The 21,003-nt window shown below is 39.3% G+C and overlaps 1 protein-coding gene across 2 annotated transcripts; it reads left to right on the forward strand.

The window, feature by feature from the left end:
• The first annotated feature begins 1,159 nt into the window (after window positions 1-1,159).
• Window positions 1,160-20,785, forward strand: macir (macrophage immunometabolism regulator). Of its 2 annotated transcripts, none has more exons than XM_052116305.1 (2): window positions 1,160-1,295; window positions 18,854-20,785. In XM_052116305.1, the coding sequence occupies exon 2, from the start codon at window positions 18,857-18,859 to the stop codon at window positions 19,487-19,489; it is 633 nt and encodes a 210-aa protein (XP_051972265.1). In that variant the 5' UTR covers window positions 1,160-1,295; window positions 18,854-18,856; the 3' UTR covers window positions 19,490-20,785. The 2 variants fall into 2 exon arrangements, with proteins under 2 accessions (XP_051972265.1, XP_051972264.1); XM_052116304.1 differs by having other exon boundaries at window positions 1,187-1,316.
• Window positions 20,786-21,003: the final 218 nt, after the last annotated feature.

Raw genomic sequence — 21,003 nt, forward strand, 5'->3', positions numbered from 1 at the left:
GCAGCCACAACAGCACTGAATGAATGATGATATGCTTTATGCCGTTTTTCCTTTTTTATTAAAAATATTCACACATTTGTTAGCATGTTAGCATGAAATATCTGATATTCAGATTGTCAAATAAATGCAAGTGGGTGAGTTTTGTTGTCTAAACACCTTTATAACGATCGCGTTAGTTGAGCTGTGAGCGATGGGCGCCGTCATAGTGCCACAGTTCAGAGAATCGGATCTGTTGGATTTAGGCTACAACACGTTAATTCATCCACTTCTCCCAAAATACATGAAAGTAAGTGACCGGTGAACTGGGAGAAGAATAGAGTAAACTTTAAAGTTACTTTCACAATGTGTATCTGATTGATATGAATAAAACGTGTCTAATTATTATGGAAAGGAATATTATTGCCGTTTCCATAGACATCAGTGTGTATTTTACAAACTCTGTGTCTCTCTAAATGTATTGTATTGTTTGTTTAGTACCTACGTATGTGAAATGAAATTATATGTCTGAAACCTAAAACCTAAAAGAAACATTATGTGGTTGAAAACACTGAAAACTAAGTTGTGATATGACAGCGCTGAGCGCGTCCGTCTCTGGCTCAGCGCCAGCCAACGCGCGAAAGCACATTTAATATTAGCAGCTAATCACGGTGCACTGACCGTTCTAATCACACTGGTGTGTGTGTGTGTGTGTGTGTGTGTGTGTGTGTGTGTGTGTGTGTGTGTGTGTGATCGTACGTGCGAAAGGGTTAATTTCGTCCTGGCTGCAGCTCATGTACAAAACTGTACATTTTTCTAAACTGACCTGCTTCCATTACAAATCTGACTGCGGCCGGGGACGAATCACAAACTGGCTAGTAGCATATAAGTGATCGTATTAGTGTCCCTACTGTTGGCTGTTCATATTGCTCATGTACAAAACTGTACATTTTTCTAAACTGACCTGCTTCCATTACAAATCTGACTGCGGCCGGGGACGAATCACAAACTGGCTAGTAGCATATAAGTGATCGTATTAGTGTCCCTACTGTTGGCTGTTCATATTGCTTTATTATACATTTTTTTGTGCCGACGGACGGCCCTCGGTTGGACGGCCGTTGTGGACTTTTCCCGAACGCACAGATTGTCAGTCCGTCCCTGCTCTGAGGAAAACCACAAGGACTTAGAGTGCCATTTGGGACAGGATCTGAGGCTAAGCAGCAGCGCCTTGTGTCACGTGTTCGGTGTGTCATCAGCAGACGCTGTGAGCTGCTAGATTTTGCTGACAGGGAGTCCGTCTATGCTTCACTCAAACCCAGGTGTGCGGTCTTAGAGAACAGGTTTGATTTTACACCCTTCATTTCTTCATTACATAGTCACTCCATTTTCTTCGTAGGATCGATGAATAGAGCGTAATCACGTCGAAGCACGTCGCGGCCATAATGATAAATCCCCTTGTTGCTTTTGTAATCGCGAAATGGTGGCAGTATCTGACACCGCCCCAAATTAAGATATTGTATCGAGAACCGATGTGTACTTTAAAGTGAATAATGTCTATTATTTGATGTCTCTTTATGAAATCTGTTCTTTAATGGGGTTTATAGGTGTTAACCGTATTATTGCAATCCCTTTTCTCGAGCATCATCAGCGTAGAAACGGGATACAACTGGCTGATTCCTCACCAAGCTAAACCATCAGAATGCAGGCTGAATTATTGCTGCGTTTTTCAGCGAATCAAACTGTAGTTATATGACTTTATACCTTGTGGATGTTACAATTAGAATACGGTATAATGGCTTATTCTTGTGAATCAGGTCATTCTTTATGTTTTGCATATCATATTTCCAAAGGGATTGTGGTTGTATCTATAGTGTTTGATGCAGGGGCGATTCTAGACTTGTATCAATTCTAGGGCACATGCGCGTGCGTCCCCCACAAATTCTGAAAGTGTCACCTTATTTTCTGAGTTTGTTCTGGGTTTGCTTTTTTTCCTGAACGCACCAAAGCGTTCAATTCTGATGACCTTGCGAGCATAATTTTTTTAAACCGTTTTATACTATTGTGTAGCATTTTATCTATAGGCTACAAATGATTTGTCTAGCCCAATTTTACAGCAGAATTTACAAAAAATGGTTACTGTTTGAATGATGGCAATGACAAACTCCATATTTGTTTACCTTGGAATTTATGAATAATGAAAATTAAATTTAAAATAAATTGAATGTGATGCCCTTCCTCAAAGGATTGTAGTTTTCTTGCGACAATAGATACCTTTACATGTAAACAAATAATTTGTTATAATACGACTGCTAGCTCAATCTGATTGTAAAGCCTTTAATTTAAGATTTCTTCTCAATCTGAAAAGAAAATTATCCAATTGAGCTTGATCCGATGGAAATTTCCATTGGATTGAATAGGGTGGTGTAGACCTAAAATAATCAGTTTAAAAGAAAAATATTAGCCATGTAAAGGTTTGCATTTGATCTGACTACTTTCTAACTAACTATTCTGACTAAAATTCAAAAATTCCTTGCGCTCATGTGCAGAGCAGTTGTGCTTATGTATGTTCAGGGTTTTTCCTGCATAGAGAATTACTAGGCGGCCGCCTTCGTCAAATATTGTGCCACCTCCGGCTGTCTACAAAACTCTGTTGGGTCTTCATGGAAAACACTAATAAACGTTGCACTCGGTGGATTGTCATTTGCAACTGCAAATCTCTGCAATAATAATAACATAAAATTCAGTTCCGAATAGTTGCTTGATGTCATTTAATGTAACTTGAGATCATATAAAACTATAATGATGACAAGCGAGACGAGAGGAGCACTGCAGCTCTAGTGTCTGATAGAAACACAGATCACAGTTTGGCGATTTATCTTTATTTCATCCTTAAAGTTCATATAATATGGGAGCGTGCCATGTAAGTCAAGTCAAGTGGTTTTTATTGTTGTTCAACCATATACAGTTAGTACAGTACACAGCGAAACGAGACAACGTTCCTCCAGGACCATGGTGCAAAATAAACACAAACTCCAAAACTGTTATTTTCTGTGCGGTCAGAGCTGCTTCAACCAGTCGCGGAAGAGACCCAATCTGAGTGGGAGTCGAGACCGGGAGGGATTTAAAGTTCCGCCGGCTGATGCGCACTCTAACACGGAGATGCTCGTCTCTTACCCACTCTGTCTGCAGCTCGTCATCATCATCATGATAAGATCAATCTTATGTGAAAAATAACACTAAAATGACAACAACAATAAAATGTGTGTATATATGTGTGTGTGTATATATATATATATATATATATATTAGGACTGTCAATCGATTTAAAATTTTTAATCGAATTAATGACATGGTGTCCCGATTAATTAATCGCATATACAAATATTTGCTGAGAAAGCCCTCATACATATATATATATATATATATATATATATATATATATATATATATATATATATATATATATATATATATATATATATATAATAAAAAATATTCAGATAATTAAAATGCATTACATTCTTGCGGCAGAAGAGTTAATCATTGATAAGACAATACAAAAAGCGGCTTTAGAATACAATGTATTGTTTACTACCATATTATTGATCATAAGTCAATCATTGGCATACAGTTCACAGCAATCCATTTCACAATTGAATTGGAGATTTATTATGAGGGCTTGTTTAAGAGCCCGTCAATCTACACCTGTGTCGGACAGCTTGTGTAGCATCTCGGGTGCGTCGCATCATAAACATAAAATTTTTAGTTCACTGTTTCAAGTTAAAATATAATTTAATACTCAATCTTTAAACATATCTTGAGATCCCTTAGTTCACATTTGCTCTCCTTCAAGTGTTTTCAATGCAAGAATGTAACGTATGTTTGCGTTGTTCTTCCTACTTTAGTGTTTTGTTCACTGTATAAACTGTGTGTTGCTCATACAGCTGAAATTTCACTTACTGCCCTCTGGAGTAAACGGGTGGTACTACAAGCTTGCATTTCTCAGGAATGTTCCTTATTATGGTGCGATTAATTGCATACATACATATATATATATATATATATATATATATATATATATATATATATATTAGGGCTGTCGATTTAATGTGCGATTAATTTGACAACATTTTACGTGTTAAAAAATGTACACACTTTAATCACAATGCTTAACTGAGAAATTCAAGCTTGTAGTACTACCTGTTTACTCCAGAGGACAGTAATTTAAATTTCAGCTGTGTGAGTAACATACAGTTTATACAGTGAAGAAAACAATTTTTTGCATTCAAAACACGGAGTGCAAATGCAATCTTTAAGGGATCTTAAGATGTGGTTAAAGATTGAGTATTAAACTATATTTAACTTGACACAGTGACCTAAACATTTTATTTTTATGACGCAACACAGCCGAGACGCGACGCAAGCATGTCTGAAGCAGGTCGTACGGTCTTTACCTCATACATATTTAATTACCAACGAGGTTAAGGATGTGTCCTTTAAACTGTTACACTGTTTTTACCCAGTCAATCTTTATTTAAGATACATGCTCCCTGAAATAGATCCACTTTGCTCCTTCTGTAATGCTGTAGATGAAAAGTTTGTTTGTTTGTACGTACCTCTATTTTAACTAGTTATTCTTTGCGTCACTGGACTTCCTGTTGCTGACGGCACAGCACGCACGCTGCACCGAGAGTTTGTTTGTTGCCTGCTTATTGCTTATTCTTATTCTCAAACATTCATCGTTATAGTCATCGTTCATAGTTATATCCTTTGTCATTTTACAGCGTTTCAGGTTTTTCCGCTTTTCTCCAGTTTCATCTGCGTGTATTTTACCTGTTGCTGCTGGCACCTAGCTAGAGTCTGTGTTTGTAGCCTGCTAGTTTTTTAGCATCGCTTGTTTATCTGTTTTCAGCCTTTAATCCTTAACATCTGCCATTTTTAAGCGCGCATCAGGTTTTCCCTCGTATTATTCTCTATCACGATTCAACTGCGCGCATATTCCACCTGCATCCGCGTTCTATTTTTAGCGCAATTAAACTGTGTGCATTTTTTTCAGCGTGCACACGTTTTTTCTCCTCTGCGGTACACAGATTATTGCATCAATCTCAAAGCACCGCTTATCAAGAACAGCCTCCACCAACAACAAACAATTTTGTGAGGGATTCACATCAATCTCAAACCCTCACCACTCAGGAACAACAAACAATTTGCGGTAAGTCATGGCATCCGCTCATGTTATTTCTTCCTGCATTGCATGTCACTTGTTTACAATAGCCTCCTCTGTCAGCAGTGAGGGATTCACTTGTGATAAATGTAAGGAATTAGTCTGGCTGACGGAGAAGTTTAATGAGTTAGAGACTCGCATCCGAACGCTAGTGGAGGTCAGTGAGAAAGAGAAGCCTGTAGATACTGTTTTGGATGCGGGCAGTACAGAGAGCAACAAACACACTTTGGTTCCGGCTATAGAGCCCCTGCAGCAGGGCATTTGGGTGACATCTCGGCAGCATACTCGCTCAGCAAAGAGACGCCACTCTGCCGTTCCTGTTAGGGTTTCCAATCAATTCTCCCCACTCAGTGATACACCCACTGAGAATCATGTTGAAAGAGCCCTTGTTATCGGTGATTCTATTGTAAGGAACGTGGAAATTGAGACTCCAGCCACTATTGTTAATTGCATTTCGGGGGCCAGAGCATCTGACATCAAATCAAATATACAAGTGCTGGCTAATGCTAAACGTAGATTTTCTAAAATTGTTATCCATGTCGGCACTAACGATGTCCGGCTTCGCGGAGATCACTAAACATAATGTTGAAGAGGTGTGCAAATTTGCAAAAATTATGTCAGGCACTGTAATATGCTCTGGTCCCCTCCCTGCTCGTCGTGGTGACGAGGTTTATAGTAGATTAGTGTCACTGAATGGCTGGATGTCTGAGTGGTGTCTGAAGAATAAAATAGGATTTATAGACAATTGGAAGATTTTTTTGGGGTAGACCTGACCTGCTAAAGAGAGACTGACTCCATCCCTCCAGAGAAGGTGCTGCTCTCCTTTCTAGTAATTTGGCTCATAGTCTTAATAATGATAGTAATTGACTAACTGGGGCCCAGGTCAGGAAGCAGACAAACTGGTTAATCCGAACATCTGCTATCTGCCTTGAGACGTCACACAGGTCACATAAACTACAACACATAGAGACTGTATAACCTAGATATCACATAGAGACTGTGTTTGTTCCCCGAACTACCAAACACAATACCCTCACTAAATCATTTTAAAAAAAATTTTGATTAAGGTCAAACTTGAACTAAACAAATAAAAAATGCACATCATATAAAAATAGGGCTACTAAACATTAGATCTCTTTCTACCAAAGCACTAATTGTCAATGAAATGATTACAGATCATAGATTGGATGCACTCTGTTTGACTGAAACCTGGCTTAAACTGGATGAATATATAATAGTTTAAATGAATCTACTCCCCCAGGTTATTGTTATAAACATGAGCCTCGTCTGAAGTGTCTGAAATGTTGCTACAATTTACAGTGAAGTTTTTGGTGTTACTCAGAGGACAGGATATAAAGGTAAGTCTTTTGAACTAATAATGCTTAATGTGACACCGTCAAATATAAATAAAAAATCTCTGTCGTCCTTTACCCTTGCTACAGTGTATATAGATCACCTGGGCCTTATTCTGATTTCCTTAGTGAATTTGCTATTTTTTTGTCAGATCTTGTAGTTCCTGTAGATGGAGCCTTAATTGTGGGTGACTTCAACATTCACATAGATAATGAAAATGATACATTGGGATTAGCATTTATCGATATTCTCAACTCTCTTGGAGTCAGACAAAATGTAACCGGACCAACTCATCGCCATAATCATACGCTAGATTTAATTCTTTCATATGGAGTTGATGTTGATAATATAGAAATTCTGCAGCAGAGCGATGACATCTCAGATCATTACCTTGTCTCTTGTTTGCTGCAATCAACTAATGTTACTCAATTTACATCACGCTATCATTCAGGTAGAACTATTCTTTCGACCACTAAAGATAGCTTCACTAATAATCTTCCAGACCTGTCATACACTCAATAAACCCCAAAGCCCAGAAGAACTTGATGAAATATCCAAAAATATAAATGCAGTGTTCTCTAGCACCCTTGATATTGTCGCCCCACTTCGATTAAAAATAATTAAAGAAATAAGCCCTTCACCATGGTACAATGATCATACTCATGCTCTCAAGAGAGCAGCTCGGAAAATGGAGCGCATGTGGAAAAATACAAAATTAGAAGTATTTTGTGGTGCATGGAAGGATAGTGTCTGTAGCTACAGACTACAGCACTAAAAGCTGCCAGGTCCGCATATTTTAGTAAACTCATAGAAAATAACCACAACAATCCTAGATGTTTATTCAGTACTTTGGCTAAATTGGTTAGGAATAAAGCCTCAACAGAACCAGATATTACTTCACAGCTCAAGAGTAATGACTTCATGAATTTCTTTACAGATAAAATCATCGCACCTCAGAAAACAGTGCGTAATAATTTTCCTCACGTGCAACTTCAATCTTTCTCTGTCATAGGTCATGAAGAGCTAACAAAACTTGTCGAAACTTCAAAAGTCACAACTTGTTTGTTAGATCCTATACCAACTAAGCTCTTAAAAGAGGTATCTCCTGTAATCTCAGAACCTCTTCTTAATATTATTAACTCCTTGCTATGCTTAGGACATGTCCCAAGAAACTTTAAAATGGCAATTATCAAACCGCTTATTAAGAAGTCACAACTTGATCCTGGAGAACTTGCTAATTATAGACTGATTTCAAATCTCCCGTTTATGTCAAAAATACTGTTCATTTCTACATCAAAATATAGGCCTCATCACAGTACAGAGACTGCACTTATCAGAGTTACAAATTACTTGCTCTTATCATCTGATCGCGGCTGCATTTCTCTTCTAGTGCTTTTAGATCTTAGTGCTGCATTCGACACGATAGATCACGACATTCTCTTGAATAGGCTGGAGAATTATGTTGGAATTTGTGGAGTGGCATTAGCATGGTTTAGGTCATATTTAGCAGACCGCTACCATTTTGTTTATGTAAATGAGCAATTGTCAAACCAAACAAAAGTAAAATATGGAGTGCCACAGGGATCCGTTTTAGGGCCTCTGCTTTTTTTATCAGGAATCATGGAATACATTTCCACTGCTATGCTGATGATACACAACTTTATATTTCTTCAAAACCTGATGAGAATTCACAATTCTCTAAATTAGCAGTGTATCATGAAATAAAAGATTGGATGGCCAGAAATTTCCTACAGAGGTACTAATTATTGGACCAAAAAAAATCTAAAAATAAGCCGCTAAAATATAATTTGAATCTAGATGATGTACTGTTACTTCATCTTCAACAGCGAAGAACTTAGGTGTTATATTTGATACCAATCTGTCCTTTGAAAATCAAATTACAAATGTTTGATTAGAACAGCATTCTTCCACCCTAAGAAATATTGCTAAATTACGGCACATGCTCTCTGTTGCTGATGCCAAAAAACTAATTCATGCATTCATGCCCTCATGACTAGATTATTGTAATGCATTACTGGGAGGATCAATAAATAAAATTCAATTGGTTCAAAATGCAGCAGCCAGAGTGCTAACAAGAACCAAGATATATGATCATATTAGCCCCATTTTATCATTGTTACATTGGCTACCTGTTAAATTCCGTATTAATTTTAAAATTCTGTTAACTATGTACAAAGCTTTGAATGGTCTAGCTCCACAGTACTTAAGTGATCTTCTACCACGCTATATTCCATCACGTTCATTAAGATCGCAAAATTCTGGCCTGTTAATAGTTCCTAGAATATCAAAATCCACAAAAGGAGGTAGATCCTTTTCTTATTTGGCTCCTAAACTATGGAATAGTCTCCCTAACACTGTTCGAGATGCAGACACACTCTCTCAGTTTAAGTCTAGACTAAAGACTCTTCTATTTAGCCAGGCATTCACCTAATTTATCCTCCAACCCACAATTAGGCTGCTTTAGTTGTGTCTGCCGGAACCAGAAACATTGAGCATGATCTCTAACTCTTCAATAAATTGAATGGCATCTATGCTAATATTATTTTATTTGTTTTCATGTCTCAACCTCGGGACTTCTATCCTGAGGTCACCAGAACCGGCTGGATCCAGCTCCATTCCTGCTTCGTGTTGGACTCCACTCCTACGTGTCGCTGAATGATGATGACTAAATGCAGCCGGTGCCAGCCAAACATCACTTCAGTCTATTATGATGGACTTCAGAGGATGAACTGGAGCCAACGCCAACCTGAATCACCTTGGTCTATTGATGGACTACGATCTTGAAATGGAATGCATAGACTAACTATTGCCAACATAAGCCTTCATCAGCATCTGTGTGAACTTCTGCATTTAATCAAGACTTCAAAGACTGTGGTCATTTATCTTACAGTTCAAACACAATCGATGTTTAAACACTGACCCTTAACACTTACTTAGTTTAATAATTTCAGAAGCATGTACCGTTGTGGAATAAGCGGAGGCGGAGCTCTTTAAAGGAAACACCCCGGCATTACATCTTAAATGCAGTAATATTTAATGCGTTATAGCTTTATTAAAGTTAAAATAATACAGAAGCAGCTCATGTTAATAACTATAAACTCAGAAACTGGCATTTCTCTGTGTGGTCGGTGCCTCTTCCATGAGTTACGCGAATGTCCCGATCTAAGGAGTAGAGATTGAAACTGCACACGGCTGAGAGAGACTCTGCCTCGTGGACGCTCAGCCCTCGAGCGTGCACGCTTAATGCAGCTAGATTAGAATTTATTTAATCATAATATCTATGTATCAGAGTTTCCGCTAGAAAAAAATGGTGCCGGTCAAAGTGACCGGCAGAGGTTTCGTTTTACGGACATTTTGATGATATGCCGGTCAAATATATCGCCTCTTAATTAGTCAAGTTGAGGAAAACTGGAGGCAGTCTATGTAACTTAAAAATGACATAATCAGGCCGTATAGAATGCAACATATTATTATTATTAGCTTAACTTTCAAATAGACGAAAAAAAAAACATGAACGTCCGATTGGCGTCAATCAACGCCAATTGTTTTTTACTGTGGTTTCACACACATTCACTTTTTGAAACATTGAGGCACGGATGTACCTAATACAAATAAATAAAACATCTCCAGTTAACTAGCAGATCATTCATTTAGTCCGTTATTAAATAAGAGATCTAGCGCTAAAATCTGTTGTTTTTGAAATCAAGCTGAGCTTCGTGTCCGCTGCTATCAGTTGCATGGATGACGCTGCTGCGCGAGTTGCGCAATCTTCACTAGGATGCGCGTTTCAATCTATCGCCGTTGTGGAGACTCTCTATTAATTCGGTGAAATCACAAAATAAAATGCACACAAACGTGTCCCTGCTTGATATAGACTGTAACCATGCACTGATGAACATAGGCTATTCAGTTTTGATGATAGAGAAAAAAAACTGCAGGAATGCGCGGATTAGCACTGATCTATCTATAATGAGATGTTCCTGATTCACCATCGTCTGGCCTCTGAAAAAAGCTTTTAAAGCTAGTCTGCCTGGGCCTGGCCATATTTGAAACGTCTCACTCAATCGTTCGTTGTTTAGGTCTATATTGCAGCCGTTTTAGGCGTGCGCTTTATTTGAAATGCAGCATGCGATGTTGTTTCATAACTTTCAAACGATAGAGCCTGTTCCTTTATAACATAGCAAGAGATCGGTGTATTTTTGCTTTATACATTTTAGGCTTATTCTCAAATTCAGATTGTGTTAGGGGGACGGGATTATTAGTCAATTTTAATCTGACAATTTGACCGGAGAGATTTAATTTTGTCGGACATGTAATTTTTTTACCGGCCAATGTCCGGTAATTACCGGACAACGGAAACCCTGCTATGTATATGTCCATATGCATTTCTTATCATGAAGAAAAATGGCAAAATGCAGCTTTATTAATAAGAGAGCACTTTGCAAATTAGTTTGGAAATAGTTTTTTATTAATTCTATTGTATGCTTGTTTATTTAGGTTTTGTTTTTAGTTCTTGGTAAAAATGTAAATTAAAAGTTGCAAAAGTTGAAGTAAATCTTATATAAGTGTTCAAAAATACTTAAAACATACATTGTTCAGTTTTGTATAAATAAAAAATTATATATTTAAATTAAAGTGTTGCTCAATGGCATATTTCTGTTCTTAGTTCTGCTGCTAATGTTTTGTAGACTTTGTTATTAAAAGAGTGTTGTTCAGTAACCTGTTTTTGTGTTTTGCTTTGGTACCGAAAATAGTATTGAGTACCTTGAAATTTCACTGGTATTGGTACCGACTACTGAAATGTTGGTACCGTGACAACACTAGTATGGTGTTCTTCAGATTACAAGCCTCACCCTTTTTCCTGCAAACATAACGATGGTCTTTATGGCCATTTTATTTAATCATACTAGAGGACATTTCTCTAAAAAGTAAGATCTTTGTCCCCATGTGCACTTGCAAACTGTATTCTGGCTTTTTAATGGTGATTTTGGAGCAGTGGCTTCTTCCTCGCTAAGCAGACTTTTAGGTTGTCAATATAGGACTCATTTTACTGTGGATGTAGATACTTGTCTACCGGTTTCTTCCAGCATCTTCTTAAGGTCCTTTGCTGTTGCTCTGGGATTGATTTGCACTTTTTGCACCAAACTATGTTCATCTGTAGGAGACCGAATGTAGGAGACCATCTCCTTCCTGAGCGGTATGATGGCTGTGTGGTCCCATGGTGTTTATACTTGCATACTATTGATTGTACAGTTGAACATGGTACCTTCAGGCATTTGGAAATTGCTTCCAATGATGAACCAGACTTGCGTAGGTCCACAATTTTTTTTTTTCTGAGTTCTTGCCTGATTTCTTTTGATTTTCCCACGATGCCAAGCAAAGAGGCACTGAGTTTGAAGGTAGGCCTTAAAATACATCTAAAAGGTACACCTCCAATTCAGTACGCCTCCTATCAGAAGTGAATTGGCTAATTGTCTAAAGGCTTGACATCATTTTCTGGAATATTCCAAGCTGCTTAATGCCACAGTTAATGTAGTGCATTTACACTTCTGACCCATTGGATCTACCTCATTTTGTGGATTTTTATATACTAGTACCTATTAATAAGCCATTAACATTTTTGTGATTGTAATGAACGTGATGGAATATATCATGTCAGAAATGCTGTGGAGCTAGACAATTTAAAGCTTTTTATGTAGTTAACAGAATATTAAAATTAATATGTAATTTAACAGGTATCCAATGTAACTATTTAAATTCCTTTCAAAAATGCATATTTAATGGATGTACATGCTTATCCAGTTACTGTATAATTTACTCATGAAAACAATTCATACATGACATTTCACATTAGGATTAAAATGAACAACAATAAAAGTGAATAAAATGTATTATATCGTTACAATGGCACCTGTCAAGGGATGGGATAGATTAGGCAGCAAGTGAACAGTCAGTTCTTGGATTTCATGTGTTTCATGTGACTAGGTTAGAGCATCTCTAAAACAAGTGTTCCCACTATGCAGTGGTTAGTACCTACCAAAAGTGTTCATCGAAGGACAATTGGTGAACCGGCAACAGGGTAATTGGTGCCCAAGGCTCATTGTTGCACGTGGGGAGTGAAGGCTAGCCCATCTGGTCCGATCCCATAGAAGAGCTACTGTAGCGCAAATTGCTGAAAACTTAATGCTGTCCATGATATAAAAGTGTCAGAACACACAGTGCATCGCAGCTTGCTGCATATGGGGCCGCGCAGCAGCAGACCTAAGTCAGAGTGCACATGTTGACCCCGTCCACCGCTAAAAGTGCCTACAATAGGCACATGAGCGTCAGAACTGGACCATGGAGCAATGGAAGAAGGTGGCTTGGTCTGATGAATCATGTTTTCTTTTAGAAAATGTGGATGGCCTGGTGTGTGTGTGTTTACCTGGGGAAGAGATGGAAGCAGGATACACCCTGGGAAGAAGGCAGGATGGCGGAGGCATTGTGATGCTCTGGGACAGACTGCTGGGAAACTGTGGGTCCTGGCATTCATGTGGATGTTATTTTGACAAGTATCACATACTAAAGATTGTGGCAGACCACGTACACCCCTTCATGCCGATGTTATTCCCTGATGGCAGTGACCTCTATCAGTAGAATAATGTACCCTGCCACACTGCAAAACTTGTTCAGGAATGGTTTGAGGAACATGACAAAGAGTTCAAGGTGTTGGCTTGGCCTCTAAATTCCCCAGATCTCAATCTGATTGAGCATCTATGGGATGTGCTTGACCAACAAGTCTGATCCATGGAGGCCCTACCTCGCAACTTACAGGACTTGAAGTATCTGCTGCTAATGTCTTGGTGTCAGATACAACAGGATACCTTCAGAGGTCTTGTGGAGTCCATGCCTTGATGGGTCAGAGATGTTTTGGCAGGGGGGTCCTCTGGTGTAGGGGGACCTACATGAAATTAGGCAGGTGGTTTTAATGTTGTGACTAATCGATGTATACAGTACGTACATAATACACTGTTCAACCTATCAACCCATTCTTTCAAACTTTTTAAAATCTAAATTTTAAACATTCTCTTAAATATATTAATTGTTTTACCAATTTTTAATACATTTTTAAGCTTAAATACCTTCCCTGGTAGTTGTAGTAAAACCATAATAACCACAAAATTCTGGTTTTCATTATCATAGTTTGAATTTTTCTGTATTATTATGATGTATGTATTATTTACTATGAATATTGTTACTGTAGTAAAACCATACCTTTATTGCGAGGGAATGCAAAACTATTGCGAGGGCTTGCAAAACTATTTCAGAAAAAAATTTGCGGCCTGTCCTCTAAGGGGCTCTGTAAAGTTCACTATCACAGCATGAGTGTTCACTGTAATCCTTATGAATTGCTCACAGAGAGAGAATAATTAACTTCTAACAGCTTCTAAGTCATACTGTACTTGCTTACATGAATTGCAATTCGTTGAATGAATTGAAAATGAAAAAAATACCCGGAAAATAATTATTTGTCCTGAAAAATATTTTTGTATAATAAAACAGTTTGACTATGTTCCAAGCAAGGTTTTCGTGCATTAAAATGGGAACGATCGGGACTCGGAATAGGAGTCAAATACACAAATATACCTTTTTCATAGACTGTGATGATGCATTTCCACCTTATATAGCAGCGTAAATCTAGCAAACTTTTTTATGTGATAATTTGTTTTAAATATCGAGTAAGTTTTTAACATTATGCTTTGTGCTGGAAGTAGTTTTAAAATCTTAATTACCACAGCTGTGAGGGGGTTTCAATTACGACTGCTGAGAGAATAACAGTACATTTGGCATCTTCTCCCATCTTAATCCTCCGCTCTCTATTTTTTTTCTTCTGAAAAGTCATTCATATTGTCACGAACACCGGTGAAGGCTCCTCAATCGGCCACCGGAAATCTATCTCTCCCGAATATTGACTTAAGACTACATTTCCCATGTGCCCACATTCCTGGTCTGATTCAACCACAGCTGTTCCTAATTATCTTCCACTATTTAAGCCCTGTTTGTCAGTTCACCCATTGCGAAGTCTTGTTTGCCCCGGCTACATTTCTGAGCGTTATTATCTCCCTGCATTGATCATCTGTGTTTTTGACCCTGCCTTGTACCTCCGATTACCTCTGATTGCCCACTGTCTTTGTTTTGTTTGTGCCTGGATCTTTACCATTGCTGCCTGCTGCCTGCCTAGAACTTTTGCCTGTCTGACTACGATTCTGCCTTGTCATTGATAACTCTGTTTGCCTGGTTCTCTATCTACGCCTGTTCAACTGAGATTGTCTTTATAATACACCGCACATGGATCCCACTCAACTTGAGTCCATCTTACACATATGTAATAAAGGATTTTTTCTTTTGCTCTTGGAGCAAATGGAAAGTGAAAATAATATTTGCTGTAGTCTCCCATTCACAGCTGTTTTACCCTGCAAAATTTTACTTCCATGTTCCAAAACCCGGAGTGTGATAAAGGTCTTTGTATCATTTTGTCACTGTCGGAGGCTGCGCATTCTGCAACAACGTCAATGATTAAGGATGCTACACCCTCATGATTGATTACAACAGCGGCCAATCATGTGCTTGGCAGTCACGGTCCAAACGAGGCAGATCACTTGCTTGGCTACAGCAACTCGTGAAACTTCTCACTCATAAGTTAACTGAGTGACCTGGTACATGTACTGGCCGACTGAATGAGAAGGGAATGATGTTTGTTTACTTCAGCATCGGCATGTGAGTCTACCTTGTTCATCATGGAGAAAAAGGGCAGAAGTCTTATTAATGTCTTAAAGTGTCTGATGTTAATACACGTTGAGGGGCTTTCACATGACTCACATCAGCGCTGCTGAAAACACCGAAGCCTATGAAGTGACGCATCGGCGCAACCTCAGCACCAACTTCACACCCAAATTTTTTTTCATGCATGTTTTTGCCTCACACTATTTTTGTCTTTGAGAGTGCAAAGCTACAATAAATATTTGAAAACTCTCCAAATTTATGAAGATATTGAATGTCTCATAATTTATTTTTATTACCTTATCATTTCCGAGTATCCAGAGACAAAAAAAACAAACAAATGCTAAGACGTGAACATAAACAAGTCGAGTCCTCTTTATTTTCTGCAAAGAAATTGCCATTTATTTTCTCTTCCAAATAAATGTTGAATGTTGATTGTGCACATCTCCTGCTTTCTTGTGTGACAAGCTTGTAAATTCGCCCCTCCGTGACGCATTCTGCAACACTTGTCATGTGGAAGGGCAAAGCTCCCCTTGACGCTGGCGTTGAGTGGAGTTTTGAGGTCTTGACTCAACTCATGTGAAATGCACTTTGAAATGATGAAAGGACATTATTTAAACTCAGAATTATTTATTTTCTGATAAAAATCATGCTCAGCTGTTGAAATGCTGTAGGGAAGTGATACAGTAGATCTGCTTTATCTTCTAATGCTTAAGCATTCAACTGAATTCAGTAGATTTGACATGCAAATTTTAATAAAGGAGAAGAAAGTGTACTTATTAATTGATACTTATTAATATTGTTAGACTATTATTGTTGTCTTTTTGGATGAAAAGTCATGCTCTGCAGTTCACCAACGGAAGGAAATCTTTAGATCTGCTTTGTTCTTATAATGCTTAAATACTATAAAGTCTCTTGGCAGATTTCAGTCGTGAACATCTCAAAATTATACAGTGACTCACTCATAGCACATAAGACTCTTATTTATCACCACCTAATGGTCATGAAACTAGTCAATTAATTGAACTGGACAAATTTGTGAAACGGAAACAAGCCACACCAAAATACCCTTTATTTTTACAGCTAATTCTGCACAATTGTGCAGATAATTTGCTATGGTTGAATCATTAACCTAAGTTGGTGCTTTTAGTTTATTCTTAAAAACATGGAATCTAGTCATAAAAATTGCATTAGGATTAAAACGCAGAATGTCATGACACATTTGGATGAAAATTAATGAATTAATAAATTTGAATGTACAATTAGTCAAATTAAAAATTAGTCTAATTGCCCTTATGTGAAAAAAAGTCTCTGATTTAATTGAATAATAAATAATCTGCAAGTGATGCCTACTTCAAAATGAATGTGTAGCCACATTATTGTGGCTGCTCATACATTGAAAACACCTCATCATGATTATCATGCATGCTCTTGTGTTTGTGAGATGACAGAGGCAGAGAGCACTCTGAAGTGTGCAGAAACGCCAATATAAAAGCTTGATTTAAATGGAAATATGTGTTCTTGCTTAAATATTACTCTTGTTGGGTGGATAAAATGTTCTGAAAATGTCCTGGAATATTGTGCCTTGAAAAGAGTGGGAACCCTACTGCAGTGCCTTCATGTCACATCCAAGAACACATTAACAAACGTTTACTCTATTCTCTCCCATGCAAAGGATGCTGGGAATTCCCTGTCCAGTTTTTAGTTAATGCCAACAAAAATTATTCATGTGGTCCCAACACAAGTGCATTGGGTAAACTTCTTTTTTTTTTAACAAATTTAAGTGGATTGCACATAAGGCTGTGCAATTAATCGCAATCTCTGTCAAATCGTGATATGATCATGGGCAATTTCTAAACTGTAGCAAGTTGCGTTTTTTTCTACTCCAAATTCTGTGACATTTAATTAGCTTTTCTGGTTTCCAATCTCGCTAATCAGAATGTAGTGTACAAAAAAGGTACTTTAAAGAAATGGCGGTCTACATTGAGAAAAGGGGCTCCCACAGTGCATTGGTTCTATTGATGGATCACACATACCCATTATACCACCACAGGAATACCACTGTGAATATTTAAACCTTAATTTCTGGCATTCCATCATCCTTCAGGGTGTTGTTGGTGGAAAGGGACTTTTCTGGAATGTTTTCAAAGGACTGCCTGGAAGCTTGCATGATGCATGACCTGCGCAGTAGTGAGCAGGAAGTAAAGCAGAGAAATCAAGGCCCCGCCCTCACTCTCGCGGAATCAATCGAAAGCACACGCCCCTGCACTTTTGACTTTTGAAGTACCTTTTTTTGACTTGTGTGAAGTAATGAATTATAGATATTAAATTTAAAGCTCCAATCTCCTCAGTCCTCCAAAGATCCAGAAAAAAAAGTCTGTTGGTGCTTCAGTGACTACTTCGCTCAGAGAACCTGTCAATCACAGCTGTCAATCATGATGTCACAGCACCGTTTTTATAGCATCAAATAACTAACTAAAAACAAACTTATTTTGAAAACAAACACTTGAAATTACATCAACGTGATAGAAACTACAGTAAATGACAGAAACTATCTTTGGAAAAAAGATATGTGAAGTGTAATTTAATTGTTTAGTTGGTCTCACGTCCCGTTGAATAACATGGGGAGGCGGGGTTTATGACCTATACTAGGACCAGTCACCAGGGGCGATCGAGACATTTTGGCTTCACTATTGAGGGCTTGTGCGGCACACTTGGTGTAAACGGATGTAGTGCAAAACAAAAAAACGATGTACATAAGGCATGGAAGGCGGGGGTCTAGTCCAGGGCCAGAGAGTCCTGTTCTCGCCGGCCTCTCATCGCCTGCACAAGCTTGACAAAAATGCATTGGAAGGCTTGATTGAATGCAGCCGTTTGTGCATTCTCCTCCGTCCTCAAGGCTGCTTCAGGCTCCCTCGCTTGCCGGGCATCATCAGTGGACATCTGCAAACTGTGCTCTCTCTGTGGCCTAAAGAAAACATACCTTTTTACACGTGCTTAAAAGCCTTAAACCTCTTGAACCCTGTTAATTGCTGCTCACAGCTATATTTTTATTATTTGTAACGTCCTCTTGCAGTTGAATTCCCTTTCTAATGTGATTCAGCGATGTTGAGAACTAGTGTAAATCCTCATGAAAATGGACACATACAGATTTGATAGGCTGCTAATAAATATATTTCTGATGATGAGCAGGCCACGTGTTGAGTAGCACTGATCTACAGTATCACTTATGCAAAGACAAGTTTTTGAACACTGAAATTTTTTTTTAATGTAAAACAAGGAAAAATATTTGCCAAAATTGCATTTGCAATATTTATAAAAAAAAATTTGGATATTACTATTTTGTAAATATTGCACAACAATAATTACAATTCAAGTTGAATAATTGTTTAATAATTAGCTCATTTCAATTAAGTAAATAATTGAAAAAGCAGAACATTTTTTGCAGCAATGTGCATTAAGAAAGTAAAAAATGCCAAATTCTTTATTTCATGATGATTTCTTTTTCTCTTCCACAAGGTGATGTCATTAAAGATGGAGATGGATGTCAGTGGAGCATCCAGGACACCCATATCTGTTCTACCTGCTGCTGAGGCAAAAAGCACCCTGAAGCTTGAGCCTGACAAACCCCGCTGCTCCAGCACACCCTGCTCCCCAATGAAAAATACTGTCTCAGGATACAAAATTCTTCACATGAACTCCAACTATTTGGTGGGCTTCACCACTGGCGAGGAGCTTCTTAAATTAGCTCACAAGTGGTCTAGCCCAGAGAACAGCAACACAGATGCCTTGCCCAGCCCCATCAAAAAGCCTGTGGATATAGGTTTGCACAGAGCTTCACGGATTTACAAAGCCAAAAGCCGCTACTACCAACCTTATGACATCCCAGCCATCAATGGGCGTAGGAGGCGCCGTATGCCTAGTTCAAGCGACAGCTGCTTGAAATCTATGGTGGCCATGGAGCCCAGTAAGTCTTTGCACGGCCCCCTGCCCCTCTGCCTTTTAAAGGGCAAGCGGGTGTATTCCAAGTCCCTGGACTACCTCAACCTGGACAAGATGAGCATAAGGGAGCCGGCAGACACAGAGGTGCTGCAGTATCAGCTGCAGCATCTTACCCTGCGGGGTGAGCGCATGTTCACCCGCAACAAGACATGAGTGCCCGTGTGTCTGTTGTTCAAAGCCACTGCCGGAGTGATCTGACTGTGATTTATGGCGTTGATTTTTACCACTCTGATAATAAGCAGTTCCTCTGCAAGGCATCCATAGAACACTAATCTTGTTTGTTAACCGTAGATTTGTTGAAGCACCATCAGGCACAGTTATGACAAAAATTAAAGGAATTGTTCACCCAAAAATGAAAACACATTATCATTATTTACTTATTGTACAGTTATAACCATATCCTATTATTTTTTTAGTGGAAACTTTCATACAAGGACACTTATCACCATGTGTCAAGCTCCAATAAGTGAAAAAAATTAAATTATATGTATAAAGGTAGTCCCTTATGACTCATTAATAATGTCTTTTGAAGCCATATGTGTGAGGAACAGGCTTAAAATTAAGTTGTTATTCACTGCTAATCTTCCCCTCCACCAAAATGTTATGTCATTTACCAGGTTGGATGTAATAGATTATGTCATAATTGAATATGGCTAGTTGTTTCAAATATACTAAATGGCGATTGAGATTTGAGAGCTGCATCGGATGGGAAGATTTTAAGAAAAACTTACATTTCAGTCTTCACACAGAGGTATTATGTGTCTTCAGAATGTTTGTTGTATAGTGCATGAGTCATTATAGGTATGTAAAACAGTTAAAGGATGGGCAAGGAGGCGGCGAGAACCGGCTTGTCAACATAAATAATAATTTAATAAGAAACTTAAAACACAACATAAACAAACACACATGTGGACATGTCCGTAATTCTCTCGCTCTCGAACCATCGTCACCGGCCACCTTTATCCCTCACGCGCCTCATCAGGCCGATTGGGGACCGGGCGTGCGATATTCCGACTGGCCCCGCCCCCTCCGCTCCACACTCCTCCCGGCATTATCTCAGGCCGGGTGCCACCGGCATGACGTACACCCCGCCCCAGCAGTGTATCTTGCGTCCCGCGTGGTCATCCCCACCTTCCTCGCCCTGGGAGGAGACAGGAGGGGAAGACAACAACAACAAAACAAAATAGGCGAGGGAAAAGGCCAACACGGTGCGACAGGGAGAGAGAGAAAAAGCTCACTCACCGGTTCTCTGATGTACCGTGGCGTGGTCCTCGAACACTCCTCCACACTCAGGCGGACGACAGCCGCTCCACCCCCGGGCGAACCGGAGTGAAACCGTCGACCCCCAGCGGGTAGAACGCGCCTCCGCTTTTCTGGCGGCAAATGGGGACACTCCTCCGCCCCTGGCAGCGGCTCTACCGCTCCGGGCGGTCGGAGAGTTTCTTCCCTCCTCCCTCGCGGACGGGCGGTCTTCCCTCGACCCCTCCGCGTCTGTGGGGACGGCAGGGCACTCCTCCGCCCGAGGCGGCTCCCTCGCTCCAGGCGGTCGGGGTATCCAGTCCCCACTTGCCCCACGGACGACGGCCGTACCCCGCATCCGGGTGGTCGGGCTACTCCGTCACCCGGCAGATGGCAGCGGCGCTCCCCTGGGTGATGGTAGTTGGTTA

Source organism: Xyrauchen texanus, chromosome 43 (genome assembly GCF_025860055.1).
Source record: "Xyrauchen texanus isolate HMW12.3.18 chromosome 43, RBS_HiC_50CHRs, whole genome shotgun sequence".
Classification (NCBI taxonomy): domain Eukaryota; kingdom Metazoa; phylum Chordata; class Actinopteri; order Cypriniformes; family Catostomidae; genus Xyrauchen; species Xyrauchen texanus.

Coding starts and splice junctions, on each gene's coding strand:
- macir (XM_052116305.1), top strand. CDS start 18,857: ATGTCATTAAAGATGGAGATGGATGTCAGTGGAGCATCCAGGACACCC.